Source organism: Dipodomys merriami, unplaced genomic scaffold, assembly GCF_024711535.1.
Source record: "Dipodomys merriami isolate MVZ:Mamm:240054 unplaced genomic scaffold, mDipMer1.0.p SCAF_1, whole genome shotgun sequence".
In the NCBI taxonomy this organism is placed as follows: Eukaryota; Metazoa; Chordata; class Mammalia; order Rodentia; family Heteromyidae; genus Dipodomys; species Dipodomys merriami.
The window spans coordinates 135,698,963-135,715,986 of NW_027202270.1; the positions used below are offsets into that span (position 1 = coordinate 135,698,963).

Here is a 17,024-nt window from a genome sequence, read left to right on the forward strand (position 1 = left end):
AGTAAAGACTATATTCTGCATCTCTTTGCAAGTCTCTCAAGCTCTGGTGGCAACACTCAGTCCCCACAATGGTCATGTAGATTATTCCAGGCCAGGATCACAACTTGTGGAATGAATGATGCTGGAGTTAGGCTTTGCACTTTGCACAGTTATGTATGGCAGCCCTGCCCTTGCTTAAACACAAAGGTTAAGACTTTATTTTTACCTTTTTAAAAATCTTTAATGTGTGTGTGTGTACACGCACACATGCACCAACCGTGAGACTTGAACTCAGGGGCAGGTGCAAGAATTGTCCCTGAGATTCTTTTGCTCAAGGATTAGTGCTCTACCATTTGAGCCACAGCTCTACTTCCAGCTTTTTTGGTTTTTAATTGGCAATTAAGCTACTCAGGAGGCTGAGGTCTGAGGATTCTGGTTTGTCAGCCTTTGGCCTGATCTTTTCAAAAGTTTCTTTTTAACAGGATAACAGCCCTCATCTAGAACACCACCTGGGAACAAGTCAAAGCCATTTTGTTACTACCGGCAAAACCAGAGGCTTCCCTGTGGGGAATAGCAAAGATGGCCCTGAGAGGAAGTTGAATGGGCAGAGCTGGATTTGTTCAGGTTCAGTGTGTGAACATCTCATGGAAGCTTAGGTGCATGATAAGGTATGGCCTTTCAGTGATTGGTTGATCCCATTTCCTCCCCTCCCACACAGTCTTTTGCTTTAAAAAGGGGATGCTCCCTGTTAATAAACGAGTTCCTGCTTGACTTGACTCCCCGCTGCCTCTGATTGTCTCCTGGGCTAAGGGAGGCTGGGGAACGGGCGAGGGGCCGCACTTACCCCTCCTCGGACCCCGTCTGTCCAAAGACGACGAAGACTCAACACTTCCCTGCCTTGCCCAGCACAGACCCAGACTCTAAAAGACCCCAGCTCCAGTGACTCCACAATGCACCCAAGCCAGCAGGAAGTAGCTAGGAGAGACCATAACACCCATTGGCTCTGGTACCTTTAAATGCTACCTCCTCCTCAGGTTCCTAGTGATCCTGATACTTCTCCCTCCAGGATATGGGGAGTCAGGTTCCATGCTGTCTCCAATCCAAGATGGAGAAGGCAATCTCAGGTCTTTGATAGTCCCTTCTGGAAATCAATCCCTCCCTAGCTTATTTCTCTCTTGGGCCCACTAGCATTATTATTATTATTACTATTATTATTATTATTGCCTTTTACTGATCATGCCTTGCATTTTAGATAACTATGAAAAGATGAAGTGAAAGGATCCTTCACAGCCATCCCAGGGGACCACGCAGAGGCAGGCAGGCACAGGAGAAAGATTATTACAAGGCTTATTAGAGAAGCCATAGTTCTCCCCGAGAGAGAGTGCATGTCTGCATCCACGATCTAGGTAGCAGCAGGATCTGGGGGTTAGGACGTGAGGTAGACGGGAGCTCGGGTGGGTCTGGGCGGAGAGAGGGAGGGGCCAGCTATAAGGCAGGAACTCCAGGGCAGGGAGGAGCTCAGGTCTGGGTGGAGCTGAGGACTGAAGGTGGGCGTAATGCTTACTTGTAGACCTTTACCAACCAGTCAAAGACCTCTTGGATGGTATTAAACAACAAAGCGTGGGGCCGGGGAGGAATGATAGCATTCTCCCCACCTCACGTCCTCAGCGTCCCAAGGCAGCGTGGATCCCCCCCATCCCCAACTCCACCCAGACCTGAGCTCCTCCCTGCCCTACAGCCCCCACCAGGATTGCTGGCCACTCCCACTCTCGGCCCAGACCTACCTGAGCGTGCAGATTACTTCGCTCACTAGCCCCAAGGCTAGGAGCTACCACCTGGGTAGGCGACCAACCCACACTAAGCCTCTTTATAATCCTCCTCCTCCAGTTTGTGACTGGGGTTAGTCTCTTCGGTGTGGTCCCCTGGGATGGATGGTTGGGACAGATTCTTTCAAGTCAGCCCAGTTCAAAGCACCTGGGTAGAAAAGTCTGTGAGACTTTTTTTTTGGGGGGGCGGGGGGGGGTCCAGTCGTGGGGGCCTGAACTCTGGGCCTGGGCACTGTCCCTCAGCTCTTCAGCTCAAGGCTAGCGCTCTACCACTTGAGCCACAGCGCCACTTCCTGGACACTGTCCCTCAGCTCTTCAGCTCAAGGCTAGCGCTCTACCACTTGAGTCACAGCGCCACTTCCCCCTTTTTTCTTTTTGCTTATGTGGTGCTGAGGAATTGAACCCAGGGCCTCATGCATGCAAGGCAAGCGCTCTACCACTGAGCCACCTTCCCAGCCCCTGTGAGACTCTTATCTCCAATTAACCACCGGAAAACCAGAGGTGGTTCTGTGGCTCAAAGTGGTAGAGTGCTAGCCTTGAGCAAAAAGGATCTGAGTTCAAGCCCCATGACAAAAAAATAAGACTTTACTGCCCAGGCTGGCTTCGAGCCTTGAGCCTCAGATCTCATCCTCCTGAGTTGCTAATAGTGAGAAAACATAGGCAGATGGCATATAATTCAATAAAATATAAATCAGTCATTAATTTTAAATATTAAACTTAAGATTTAAATGTTAATTATTTAATTTCAAATTATATGCTTAAAATTTAAAGTTCAAAGAGTCAAAATTGGTGGAATTATGCACTAAAAATTGTAGCATGTAGGGCATAATTTAGATTACTAATATTCTGTTCCATGCAACACTGTAGATTTTACATGTAAATTACACTTCAATAAAAATTACAAATACCACCCTGATAAATGAAATCAGTCTTATAAATGAATTATAAATGAATTCAATTATAAATGAATTCAAACAATTAATCCCTCAAGAAAAGCACATCAACCAGATGTCGAGGGTACCCAAACCCAGAAAATTAGCAGGCTAATTCACTCTGCAATTGGAGAAATCACTGCTATTTATGACACATTTGGATAACAAATCATAAAGTGAGTTGACTTTTTTCCCTGACTTAAGTAGAAGCCAATTGTTTTGACCTTCTGCACTAGCCAGCCTTCCAGCATTGCATCCTGAATACGGGAGATGGGCATACCCTAATTTGTAATGACTTGTGCTAAGAGATGTGTCATTTGGATTGAAAACCTTATGCTATGGACAGGAAGTCCATCTGGAAACACTGTCCTGCAATTTCAGTGTGCCTGCAGCTGCCTTTGTGACAATGATTGATGATCAATGTGGCCCAGAGACCCAACCAGTGGCCATACTCACCAGACCTTCGTGACATATCAAAGTAGATTTGAAATCAGGCAGTGGTGGCTCACACCTGTAAATCTAGCTACTCAGAAGGCTGAGATCTGAAGATTGTGGTCCAAAGCCAGCCTGGGCAGAAAAGTCTAGGTGAGATTTTTTTTTTTTTTTTTTTTGTCGTTTGTGGGGCTGGAACTCTGGGCCTAGGCACTGGCCCTCAGCTCTTCAGCTCAAGGCAAGAGCTCTACCACTTCACAGTGCCACTTGTTTTTTTGGTGGTTAGTTGGAGATAAGAGTCTCACAGGACTGCCTGGGCTGGCTTTGAACCTCAGTTCTCAGATCTCAGCCTCCTGTGTAACTAGGATTACAGGCATAAGCCACCAGCGCCTGGCAAGACTCTTATCTCCAATTAACGACCAGAAAACCAGAAGTGGTACTGTGGCTCAAAGTGGTAGACTGCCAGCCCAGAGCAGAAAAAGTCAAGTGAAAGCAGGTGACCCTGCGTTCAAGCCCCAGTACTTGCACAAATAGTAACAAAGCAAAAGAGAACATGATAGTACACACCTGCAATCCTAGCATTCAGAAGAATAAGGCAGAACAAGTTCAAAGCTAGCCTGGGCCACACAGTAAGATCTTGTCTCGAAAAAGAAATGGGGCTTGAGGCAGAAAAGAGACAACTAGCGGGCTGGGAGGTGGCTCAGTGGTAGAGCACTTGCCTTGCATACATGGAGCCCTGGGTTCGATTCCTCAGCACCACATAAGTAGAAAGAAAAAAGCCAGAAGTGGTGCTGTGGTTCAAGTGGTAGAGTGCTAGCCTTGAGCTGAAGAGCTGAGGGACAGCACCCAGGCCCAGAGTTCAGGCCCCACGACTGGACCCCCCCCAAAAAAATTAAAAAACAAAATTCTGAAATATCCAATTCTAACAAGTACCACGGGGATAATTTTGTACATCATGATGGCATGTTTATTTGGGAAACCAAGATTATTAACAGCTCATAGATTAAGACAATACAGAAGGGCTGGGAAGGTGGCTCAGTGGTAGAGCGCATGCCTTGCATGCCAGAGGCCCTGGGTTCGATTCCTCAGCACCACATAAGCAAAAAGAAAAAGCCGGAAGTGGCGCTGTTGCTCAAGTGGTAGAGTGCTAGCCTTGAGCTGAAGAGCTGAGGGATAGCGCCCAGGCCCAGAGTTCAGGCCCCATGACCGGACCCAAAAAAAAAAAACAAAAAAACAAAAAAAAGACAATACAGAAGACAACTAATGAATTGGAAGTGCTAATGGAAACTGTGCCTTTCCCCTCATTTCCACTGAGCCCAAGCCCCTAAAACTGCTTTTGTCAAGTTCAGATGGAGTAATTTGGAAAGATTAGAGATTTTGTATTTCTTGCTGGAGGTAGTGGTCAGCAGAGAAACTTTGCTTTTTCTTTTTTTTTGGTCATGGGGCCTAAGCTTGTCCGTGAGCTTTGTACTCAAGGCTAGTACTCTACCATTTTGAGCCACAGCTCCACTTCCAGCTTTTCTGGTAGTTAATTGGAGATGTGTCTGATGCACTTTGCTGCCCAGGCTGGCTTCAAACCAGGATCCTTGGAGCTCAGCCTCCTGAGTAGCTAGGATCATATGCCTGAGCCACTAGTAACTGGCTAGAGTGAAACTTTTGATAGAGGAAGTTGTGTTACCAGTGTAAATTAACATAATTTACCATGCTCCTTCCAAAAGACACAAGTAAACATTAGTTAATATAACATTTATTCTGTATGAAGAATCAATACATAAGTTAATTCAGCTTGAAAATGTTTCCTCTACAGAGTATTATTTAATATTAGCATCTAATCCACAGTAATACTGATTGTAATGAGAAATACAAAATAGGATGCTTACCTTCATAATCATCCATCCACTTAACAGTTTTACAAAGAACTACTATGAATATGTAAATTTTGCAGGCCTTTTTCTGTACCTAGTCACAAATCAGAATGAATACACTATTTAGAATGCTTTCAAACTGGTGCTGTGTTCAGACCCCCACCTTCCCCACCCTAGACAAAATTAACTGCTCTCTCAATTACCCTCCACTGATACTTGTGGTTCTACACCTGTCCCAGCTTCTTTGTCAACCCCATCCCCTGAAAGGAGAGGAGGGTGGAGGATGAGGATCATCAACATGTCTGGAGGTTGAAACAAACTGAATTAAATCTGGGAACCCAAATGTCATGTAAACTCACTCTAATAAAATAACTTTTTGGTAACTAAATAAAGAGCATTACAAAAACAAAAACAAAATAAAAAACCTTTCCAGCTGGGCACTGGTGGCTCACACCTGTAATCCTACCTACTCAGGAGACTGAGATCTGAGGATCTCGGTTAGAAGCCAACCTCGGCAGGAGTCCATGAGACTCATCTCCAATAAACTACTCAGAAAAGGCTAGAAGTAGTGCTGTGTCACAAGTGGTAAAGCTCTAGCCTTGAACACAAAGAGGCTCAGCACCCAGGCAGTGAATTCAAGCCCTAGAACCAGAAAGAAAGGGGAGGAAAAAACAACAACTGCAAAAAAAGTGGACTATAAAATTTACTATGGATCAAGATTGTGAAATCTGAACTGTAATAAACTTTATGTCATATAAGAAAACTTCGTAAGAATTTGAACCTAAAGAATTCTAAAACTAGCTGGGCACCAGTGGCTCACATGTGCAATCTTAGCTACTCAGGAGACTTAGAGATCACAGTGAGGAGCCAGCCCAGGCATACAAATCAGAAAAACTCTTATCTACAATTAACCAGCAAAATGCTGGAAGTGGGGCTGTGGCTCAAGTAGTAGAGCACCAGCCTTGAGCTAAAAAGTTAAAATAAGCAAGAGCCTGAAGCCCTGAGGTCAAGCCCCATTATTGGCACATACATGAACACACACACACACACACACACACACACACACACACACACAAAACCAGCCCTCTAAAACTTAAAATGATATTTTTAAAAATACAGAAATGTCAGGCAGAGTAGTCAAACCCTGGTATATTTAATACGAGATGAAATTAGAAAGAAGACTTGAATTATTTTGGAAAAATTGATATTAAAAACATATTTTCAAATAACACAGTTCTAAAGTCTAACAATTATTTTTAAAATTCTGCTTGTTAGCCCCTAAAAAAATTTTAACTATAAAAAAATAAGGCAACTTGAAGTTAGAAACTTATGGGTGCATTACCTCTGGACTACATGCAGAAGCTAGATTTGACTGGCATCCTGCCCTAAACCCTATCTCTCACATTCTGTAGCAAGAAGCCCATTCAATGTACTGGTGAAGTAATATAATCTCTCAGAAGTAAATGGGAAAGGTTCTAAGATTCCACCAAATAGTAGACCAAGTAAGATCATCACAATCTTCATGCTGTCAAATACATTACCTTGAAAGAAAATTATGCAGACAGCTTTTCTGAAGAATTCATTTGTGCCACATGCTTATTATTCTTTGAGGTGGAGGAGTTGGTAGGGCATATAATTTCTGTTTCAAAGTTCTTTTGTTTTTCTGCTACCTTTACTTAAATGTTACCAGGAGGTACTATTTTTATATCCTATGAAGTGCTTTGAAAAAATGTTAAGTGAATAGTGCTACATAAAATCAAAGAGAATATTCATTTTCTCTGTATTGTAAAGAAGCAAAGCAAATGTTTTTTGACTCTTAAAAGGGGAAAGATAATATGCTGAGAAAAATCAAGTAAGATTATGAGTCTACTAGCTTATAAAACAGCTCAATGAGAAAACAAATAATAGCTAATAAATATTCATTAAAAGCAGCATTTATATCACAACAGGTTAAAATTGATATTAAATTTAAGCCTTTTAAGTCATCATTTTAATGTCAACTGTATGGAAGCTGAATCAGATAATGTTTTGCACATAATGTCAAATTGCTTAAAATAAGTGCTACTATGATAAAAATATTTTATGGAGGATTTCTGTTTATTTCTATAACAATGAAACAATTAAAATCTACTATAACAGGATTTGGCCATGTAGCAGATATATCAGATTAAGACCAATTAATCTTTATATTCTGTTTTCAAACCAAAGTTCTACTCATTTAATTCACCAGAGAAGACTGAGAAGAAATCACTTAACAGTGAATGCTAGCTAAATACACATCTTATCATGAAAACAATCATTATGTATTCTAACAAAAAATATATTTATAAACCACAGTGGACAGGATAAAAACAACCTAGAACTACTTACGTAAAATACTATTTTAACCAGAAAATTCACTGCACATATTTACCTGGTATCTGGTTTTTAAAATCCCAAATAAATATTCCCAAACCTTCCAAAATGTTTTCAGTACTGCTAAGTACTGTTCTTTTTGCTCATTCATAAGAGAGCATTAAAAATTTACAAAGCATGTATATTGAGCCATTCTTGTAATAAATGGGTACAGAATTGTTCAAAATACTTAATTCAACCTTAATCATGTTTTTTGTTTGGTTGGCATTTTTTTTTTTTTTGCCGGTCTTGGTGCTTAAACTCAGGGCCAATTAACCTCAGTTCCAATTCTAGCTTTTTGGTGGTTAATTAGAAATGATTCTCCCAGACTTTACTGCTGAACTGGCTTTGAAATGCAGCCTTAAGATCTCAGCCTCCTGAGTAGCTAGGATTATAGGTGCAAACCACCCACACCTGGCTTTATCAGGTTTTTTCAGATTGTTCATTTTAAAACAATGTTTGCTGGTAGCTTTCCATGTTTCCAAGCACCACATAAAGTAAATTAAAAAGGTTTTTTTTGTTATGTTTTGTTACATCCTGGGGTTTGAACTCAGGGTCTGGGTGCTATTCCTGAGCTCTTCTGCTCAAGGCTACCACTTTACCAATTTGAACCACAGCTCCATTCCCTGTTTTCTGGTGGTTAATTGGAGATAAGTCTCATGGACTTTCTTGCCTGGGCTGTCTTTAAGAGTTTTTTCAAGGCCGGGCTCCAGTGGCTCACAGATGTAATCCTAGCTACTCTGGAGGCTGAGATCTGAGGATCATGGTTCAAAGCCAGCCCAGACAGGAAAGTCCATGAAACTCTTATCTCCAATAAACCACCAGAAAACCGGAAGTGGCGCTGTAGCGCAAGTGTTATAGTGCTCACCTTGAGCTGAAGAGCTGAGGGACAGCACTCAAGCCCAGAGTTCAAGCTCCATGACCGCCCAAAAAAAAAAGAGTTTTTCCAAGGATGATAAAACAGTGTTTTGGTTTCTTTTTTAAATGTTTAAAAGTTATACAATTAAAAGCAATAAATTCGGGGGGGGGGTCATGTGTTTCAAAAGACTCAAAAAAATCTTGCTAAATTGAAGGGACCCCATTGTAAGCATGGAGATAGGAAAGCCTGGGGGCGGGGGAGAATACTTTTGTACTTCAGCAAAGAATCTTGCTTATAATACCCATTGTTTGGCCCATTACTAAAGTCAGATTCATTTCTTTTGTCAGAGATCATAATATTTACAGAAAAAAGAAACTATAGGAAAAATTAGCACATATTTCCTATATGCAACCCATAAATAATATAAGAACTCAACCAGATAATTTAAAACCATCTAGTGTACATTCTTTCCTCAAAAATGAAATTTTTACTCTACCATTCATACTTCTTCTATTTCCAGGATTCCATGTTTCAAATAATAATACTGTCACTCAGTAGTGGACTTGCAATATGAACCACAAATTGAAGTAGGGAGGTGTGTTGTAATATCATGACCATTGAAATAGCGAAATAAAATGTTGAAAATGATTTTGAAAAACACATAGCAATCATTGATGTCATTAGTTGCTTCCCTTTAAATAGCTGAATAAAAATGCAAATGAACCCTTCTCAGTTTTGGGAGTATTAGCCAGATTAGAAATTACGATAAGCGGGGCTGGGAATATGGCTTAATGGTAGATGCTTGCCTAGCATGCACAAAGCCCGGGGTTCGATTCTTCAGTACCTCATAAACAGAAAAAGCCAGAAGTGCCACTGGGGCTCAAGTGGTAGAGTTCTAGACTTGAGCAAAAGAAGTTCAGGGACAGTGCCCAGGCCCTGAGTTCAAGCCCCAGTACTGGCAAAAAAAAACCCCAAAAACCAAAACACAAAAAACACAAAAAACACAAAACTATGATGAAAAAGTTAATTTTCAATAGTCATGTAATTTTTTTTTCTCACACAATGAGTAAATACTGTCATTTAAAATAATCGAATGCACTAAATTTCCATTTTTTTTTTTGGGTGCTGGTCCTGGGAATCAAACTTAAAGCCTGGGTGCCATCCCTGAGCTTTTGTTCTCAGGGCTGGTGCTCTACCACTTGAGCCACAGCTCCACTTCTGGCTTTCTGGTGGTTAATTGGAGATAAGAATCTCAGGGACTTTCTTCCCTGGGCTGCCTTTGAATCATGATCCTCAGATCTCAGCCCCCTGAGTATCTAGGATTAGAGGCATAAGCCACCAGCACCCAGCTATTGTTTTTAATTTTTAATTCTTTTTTTTCCTTTTGGTCGGTCATGGGCTTGAACTCTGGGCCTGGGCCCAGCTCTTCAGCTAAAGGCTAGCACTCTACTGCTTGAGCCAAAGCGCCACTTCCGGTTTTCTAGTGATTTATTGGAGATAAGAGTCTCAAGGAGTTTTCCTGCCTAGGCTGGCTTTGAACCACGATCCTCAGATCTCAGCCTCTTGAGTACCTCGGATTACAGGTGTGAGCCACCAGTGCCCCACTTCCAGCTATTTGTTTTTAACTTGAGCAGATTAGCCCACACAGAAGTAGGTCTATACAAGTCTACTAGGCAAAGGGAAACTGAGCTTTTGTACTTGACAAGTATTTGCCTGTTTGAAGGAACTTAGGAATAGCTTTTGTAAGTGACTTGAGCAAGGAGACAAAACCACTCATGTTTATGTCTGCTATGCTTCTTCTGCACTCTGCTAAAATGAGAAAAACAGAAGACCTTTTTTGGGGGTAAGACTACTGCTTAGGAGTTTAACAACTATAAATCACACATTCACAAAGAGTTCACCTTATTCACCACTTTACACAATATAAAAAAATGCATTGCTAAAAAGAAAAGTTTTTGAAAACTGGGTGCAATGTTAACCTATCCAGAATTGAATTATCCAAAGGGAACCAGACTAGTGACATCAGGGAACAGTAAAGAGAGTACAGCATAAGAAATGCTCAATAAATACATCCTTCCCCAAAGTACTCCAATATCCAAAAGCTATTTTAGCAACTCCCTATGTGTCATTTTGCATGACAATCTGCACTGACTTCCTCCAGTCCAGAAGTGAGTGTATTTCATGGTAAAGAACGGTTTATAACTTTATTCTTGAGCACTTCTTGAGTTGTACTTTTAAATTCCACGGATAAGCCTTTTATTCCTTATGAAAAAGAAGTGCCGCAAATGTGTAAAATAATTCGCTTTTAAGCTTTTTTTTTTTTAACCACCCAGGATATGGAAAATTAAGTCACTGTAGAAGTGTGTTTATTTTATTATCTTCAGAGATCATTTCATTAACCAGCTGTTCAATAGACAACTGGATAGCATTCTTGACGAGCGAAGAGGCTGTTTCTATTAAGAGTATTTCATATTGTTCTGAAGTTCTAACCTCAAAATCACTATCATTAGCAAAAACCCCTACCTGCTCATCTTCCACTGAAATTAAGAACTGCTTAGGGACATTTTTAGATTTCTTAACATCAAATTCACTGATTTCAGTGTCGGTGATGATAATAGCAATTGGCTCCATTCTTTTGCTCTCTTCTGATTTGGGTTTTTCGGCACTGATCTCATTTTCTTTCAAATCTGATTCCTGGCTCAATTCAGTATTTTTTGGCTTGTTCTCCTCCACTGTACTCTCTCCACTTTCACTGTCTTTCCAGTTTGTTCCACTTTCTTGGATCCTGTCATTGGATTCTTCCACAATTTGTTGATCTGGAATTATAGGTTGGGGAAGAGCAACGGAAGCCACTGGGTGCTGACTGCCTGTTTCTAAACTTTCCAGCGGGCTTTTTTGCTGGGATTCAGTGATTTGTTTGTCCTCAATCACTTCAACTTCCTTTTCAAGGATTACAGTTTCAGTTTGAATAGCTGAATGCCTATTATCTAAGCCAAGTTCCACGGAAATCACATTCTCTCCAGCTGTTACACTGCTGTTCCCATTTGCTTCACAGACTACCTCATCTTTCTGTGAGACTCCTTCACTCAATTCTTGGGTTGACTTAGCTTTGATTACCTGATCATCGGATTGAGCCTGAGTTTGTATCTCTAAACCTTCAGCCTCTCCTTGGATTTTGATGTTGCAGTCTGCATCTTCTATAATTTTGGAATGATTATTCCTTTGTGCCCCTCTGGAGTATTTTAGGCAGGGAATCTGAAGTCTGGATTTTGACTTTTTCTTTGAAAGAGCAGGATCCTTGGGCTTTCTTTCAAGTTGTACTTCGGCCTCAAATGACTTTTGCTGCTTTGAAGTATCGGACCTTTTCTTGCGTGTTACAAGACGCTTGATTGAGGCCCAGGCCCCAGCTCCTTGGCGCTGTGGCTGATCAGAACTTCCTGTTTCTGGGGGACACTTTCTAGCCACAGGGGCAGCCTCAGAGCTGGCTTTGGCTTTCCGTGCCTTAGCTGTTTTGCCTGCTTTCTTTCTTCTCTTGAAGCAAAGCATGGACGCTTTTTCCTCCTGTCTCTCATCTTGAGGGCAAACTTGTGCTGATCTCGTCTCATCCTTATTTTCTACTTGGATTTCAGAAACTGCAGTCTCCATTTTGACACTACACTCTCATTTTCCAGCACACTCTACTCTTCCTTCAGCAGCCTTTAATGACACAAAGGTGGGTCCTAAGTATGGTTTCTTCTAGACCAATTCATTTCTTTTGTCTACTCCACACGTTTGTTCTAAGTGGTTTCTCCAGTATGCAAATGCCTAGATCTCCATTGCTTACAATGTCTCTCTTTAACTTCTTCAAAAGAGCTCTTTACCAGATATATTCTTCCTTTATGTAAAGATCAACCTGATGAGAGAGAAGAGAATGGGATTTTATTTCACCATGAGCCCATTATTGTTAACACAGGCTATTTGAATTAAGTGTGTAAGAGTCTACCAAAGCATGTTTTTCATATAAAAATAACTTCCTGAAATGACTGTGGAATATAAATTAGAGTTAACTTTTTCTCTAGAAAAAAAAGATAATCCATTTCATTCTGTCATGTTTGTCAAAACTTCATTTTGTACTACTTGGCAAATCTAACATCAGTTCGTGTGTGTGTGTGTGTGTGTGTGTGTGTTCGTGTGTGTGTGTGTGTGTGTGTGTGTGTTCATTTTGTACTACTTGGCAAATCTAACATCAGTTCGTGTGTGTGTGTGTGTGTGTGTGTGTGTGTGTGTGTGTGTGCTGGTCCTGGGGCTCGAACTCAGACTTGGGGACTGTCTCTGAGTTTTTGTGCTCAAGACTAGTGTTTTACTACTTGAACCACAGCTCCACTTCTGGTTTTTTGCTAGTTATTGGGAAATAAGAGTCCTACAGACTTTCTTTCTGGGCTTTGAACCATGCTCCTCAGATCAGCATCCTGAGTAGGATTATAAGCATGAGCCCTGGTGCCCAGGTTGTGCTGTCTTTATGGATTTCTTTCTTTCTTTTTTTGAGGGGGGGTCGGGTCGTGGGGCCTGAACTCTGGGCCTTGTTGCTGTCCCTCAGCTCTTCAACTCAAGGCTAGCCCTCTACCACTTGTGCCACTTCCGGCTTTTTTCTTTTTTCTTTTGTGGTGCTGAGGAATCGAACTCAGGGCCTCATGCATGCAAGGCAAATGCTCTACCACTGAGCAACCTTCCTAGCCCTCTTTATGGATTTCTTATAACTGAAAGTTGCAAGTTTAACAAGCAGCTGTTAACAACACAGGTTGGTAAGTGACTCAGTGTAATTTTTATTACCTGCAGCAAATGATTTTACTAGCCACCAAGCTCGGGGCTGGGAAGGTGGCTCAGTGGTAGAGCACTTGCCTCGCATGCCTGAGACCCTGGGTTCGATTCCTCAGTACCACATAAGCAAAAAGAAAAAAGCTGGAAGTGGCGCTGTGGCTCAAGTGGTGGAGCACTAGCCTTGAGCTGAAGAGCTGAGGGACAGCACCCAGGCCCAACGACCAGACCCAAAAAAATAAATAAAGACACCAAGCTCCTAAGTACATGGATTATTCAGGTCCATCCAAATGATAAAATCGAGTCCAGAGGGGGCAGCTAGCTTGTGGAAAGCTGTGTAGCTAAAGTCATAGCCAGAGTTAGAAGTAGAGCTTTTGACCCTCTAGTGTTTGTTTCATTGGACCATAAGGTTCCTGTTCTAAAAATGTATGTTCCATCAAAGCTGTGCTACTTTTCATACATACTCTTAGAAAAATTTAATGTTACTGCCATTTTCCACTCTTACATTGCTTGCATAGCTTTGACATTTTCACTTAAGTATCTGCTATTCATCCTTTTCCATCATAAACTGCACACAGTTGGAGGTAAGAGTTAATAATGATGATAACAGCTGACATTTATTGAGCAACTCTTGTACATTAGGCAGTGCAGAGTACTTTTTACATCCATCTCTAACCTGCAGCACAGTATTGCAGTGAGTAGGTGGTAGTATCGCCATCTGCAGATGGAGCTGCTGCCTGAGGTTTCAAAGATAGTAGGTAACAGGGCTCACATTCAACACAGGACTGCTTGCTTCTGAGTTCTTTGAAAATGTCAAACTGCAATAGGTCTGTTTATCAAAACAATGTTTAAAGTTGATAAATGGTCATTTAATTGGCCATAATGTAACCTATCAACTCATAATTGAATCAAATGACTCTGAGCTTTTGGTATTATAAAACTATTGTTTGCATTCCACTACTTAGGAGGCTGAGAAAGAAGAATAGGGAGTTCAAGGACACAGCAAAATCAGCTCAAAACAAACAATAAACACAATAAGCATCCCTCCCCTCTACACACACACACACACACACACACACACACACACACACACACACACACACACACACACACACACACACACAGAGCAAAGAATAGAGGTATAAATGATCATTTAACAAAAATTCTATGGATTTGGCTAGTATGAATCTTAATTTAGGCAAAGGACCCTTTTTATGTAAACCTCTGAAGCTTCATTTGGGTAGTCCTTAATTCCATGAGCTGTAGAAGGAACCAGAATCCTGAAAAACCATTTTATGGGCTCCGGATGGGCACTGCATACTCCATGCCTCTCACAAAAAGATAAAGTCATTCCAGCACATCCATAGAAAACAGGAACAGCTGCTCGAGGTTCTGAGTTCAAACCCCAGTCCTCCCTTCTACACACACACACACACACACACACACACACACACACACACACGGAGATTTTACAGTGTCTCTCTCCACACATACTTCAGTAAACACTAGAACCTCCGCTGATTAGCACTTTCCCCCCTCATCTCTGCAGTTCTCCAGGGCTGAGGTTTTTGGGTTTGTTTTTAAATTAAGCAGAGAGTGTACTGCTAGTAGAAACACTAAAATTAGATCACATTTAGAAATGGATCGTTGGAACCTAGCTTGACTGGCCCCGAGAGTTGCTTGCGAAGCTCAAGTGAATATAATATCACTCTGTAGAAATTAATACCCAAACAGAAGCCTCACTGGAATGGGGGGGGGGTAGAGCCTGTAGACGATGAGAAACTTTGCAGCAAAGGGCGCGCCTTCCACCCGAGGGGAGCTGTAGCGCCTCCGGAGACCCTGCCAACCTCCGGCCCCGGCCCCTCGGGCAGCGAGGCGCAGCCGCCCCGGAGGAAGCCAGGACGAAGGCGGCGCTCCCGGCCCGGCGCCCCGGGCAGGCTGCTGTCGGGGGCGTGGAACCGAGCCCCACTTCCAAGCTGACAGCTTTCAAACGATCACAGCCCCCCCCCCCCACCGTTCCCCGCAAAGGCTAACCAGGGGGAAATGCTGCGGGCAAGCCGAGCTTGCGGAGGGGCTGAGATGCCGGCAGACCCCACGCGCGGCCCGAGGTGCGGGGGGGGCCTCCCTCCACCTCCCCCCACCGCTCCGATGCCCGCGCGCGGGGTCCGGCGGACCCGCACACTGCCCGCGAGCCTTCCCGTCCCGCCTTGGCTTACCGAGAGCGCGCGCGGGGTCCCGGGTCAGCCCCGCTGCCAAGGTCGGTGTGCACTCGGCGGCGGGGGAGCCGCCGAGGTGCGGGAGCGAGGGCCCTGCGCCGAAGAACCGCAGCCGGCGGCGCCCCCTCCCCAGCAGCGCGGAGAGCGACGCGCGGCGGCGCCAATCCGCGCCGAGCAGGGGGCCGCGCCAGGGCCGGGGGCGGCGGGGCGGGGCGGGAAGCTAGGGACCCACGTGCGAGCGCTTTGCCCCGCCGCGTGGGAGCGATCTCCACGCCCCGGGTGCGGGGCGCGAAGCCCCGGTGCGGGACCACATCGGGGCAAAGACGCAGGGACCACTGAGCCACCCGGCCGGGCGATGCGGAGGAGACGAAGTAGCAAAATCCGGTCTCACGGTGCAGGTGCTCTCATGGTAACCTCCGCCCCCAGGAGCTAATGACAGGGCGGATATCAGATCTTTAAAAGAGGAATTCAGCGCTGCAGCGGAGGCTGAGGTCTAGCTAGAGATCCGAGAGCCTGGCAGAAGAGCCTAGCGTCCTTCTCATTTCCAATTAACCAGCGAAATTTGGGCTTGGACGGCCTTCCCACAGGAGCCACACCTCCAGTTCTGGTGAGCAAGAAAGCCAGGGCGAGAGCTGGCAGTCCTGAGTTCAACCGCCAGCACTGTCAACAAACAAACAAACAAAACTTACAAAAGTTAGGTGTGTCCTGTATGATCACCTTTATAATAACAATAAAAAATAATTAAGAAAAGAAAAAGTGTATCCTAGCCGGGCGCCTCTGATCTTAGCTAGCTACTCAGTAGGCTGAGATCTGAGGATCGTGGTTTGAAGACAGCCTGGGCAGGAAAGTCAGTGAAACTCTCACCTCCAATAAAAATAGACAGAAAAACCCAGAAGTGGCGCTGTGGCTCAAATGGTAAAGCCATGAGCTGAAGCAGTTCAGGGACAGCGCCCAGGCCCTGGCCCTGAGTTCAAGCCCCAGAACTGGCAAAAAAAAAAAAAAAAAGAAAAAAGAAAGAAAGAAAGAGAGAAAGAGAAAAGACAAAAAAAAAAAAAAAGACAAAAAACAAACAAACACTGAGAACTGGGTATGGTGGCTATAACCCAGAACCGGGCCAAGATTTCTAATTGGAAACCAACCTGGGATACATAGCAAAGCCTGTCACACACACAAAAAAAAAGGGTGCGGTGGAGGAGAAGCTGGAAGGTACTTTGAGGTCAGAGGTGGATGTATCTTGTATCTGAAGAATAAATGAAGAGAATTCCTCTGAGTTGTATTACAAGTAATTAGTCCCTGACCTTTATCACATTCAAGCAGTCACTGCAATATTCTATAAATAAATGCTACATGGTGGTTTTATGACTACAGCCTGGTGCAGATGTTCCTAAAATGTATCTAGCGTCTCAAGCACGAAAGAAACCTGTCATCCTTAGTGCACAGTGACAGTTAAGCCTGGAAGCAATGCCCCACATCCTGGCTTACTCTTCCCTTAGCAGCTTTGCATTGCCTATCAGCAAAAAGTGGCCTATAAATGTCTCTCCAAACTGAATGGAAGTGATCCTATTTGCAGCTGAGCTTGTTAACATCACCAGATACAGTGTGCCAACAAAAGAGCTTACATATTTATCTGAACACCATTTCTTCCAGACTGGCCCCTATCCACCCACAGTCCAAGCCTGTAGCTACCCGAAATGTTTAATTCCTCGTTACAAATTCTCACCTTGCAG

At 43.4% G+C, this 17,024-nt stretch overlaps 1 protein-coding gene across 2 annotated transcripts; it reads right to left on the reverse strand.

The window, feature by feature from the left end:
• Window positions 1-4,900: 4,900 nt before the first annotated feature.
• Akap5 (A-kinase anchoring protein 5) lies at window positions 4,901-15,811 on the reverse strand. 2 transcript variants are annotated; one of them, XM_070031904.1, is made up of 2 exons: window positions 15,298-15,811; window positions 4,901-12,179 (listed from the first exon to the last, which is right to left on the reverse strand). In XM_070031904.1, the coding sequence occupies exon 2, from the start codon at window positions 11,930-11,932 to the stop codon at window positions 10,637-10,639; it is 1,296 nt and encodes a 431-aa protein (XP_069888005.1). In that variant the 5' UTR covers window positions 11,933-12,179; window positions 15,298-15,811; the 3' UTR covers window positions 4,901-10,636. The 2 variants fall into 2 exon arrangements, with proteins under 2 accessions (XP_069888005.1, XP_069888013.1); XM_070031912.1 differs by lacking the exon at window positions 15,298-15,811 and adding an exon at window positions 13,758-13,854.
• Between the last annotated feature and the right edge of the window lie 1,213 nt (window positions 15,812-17,024).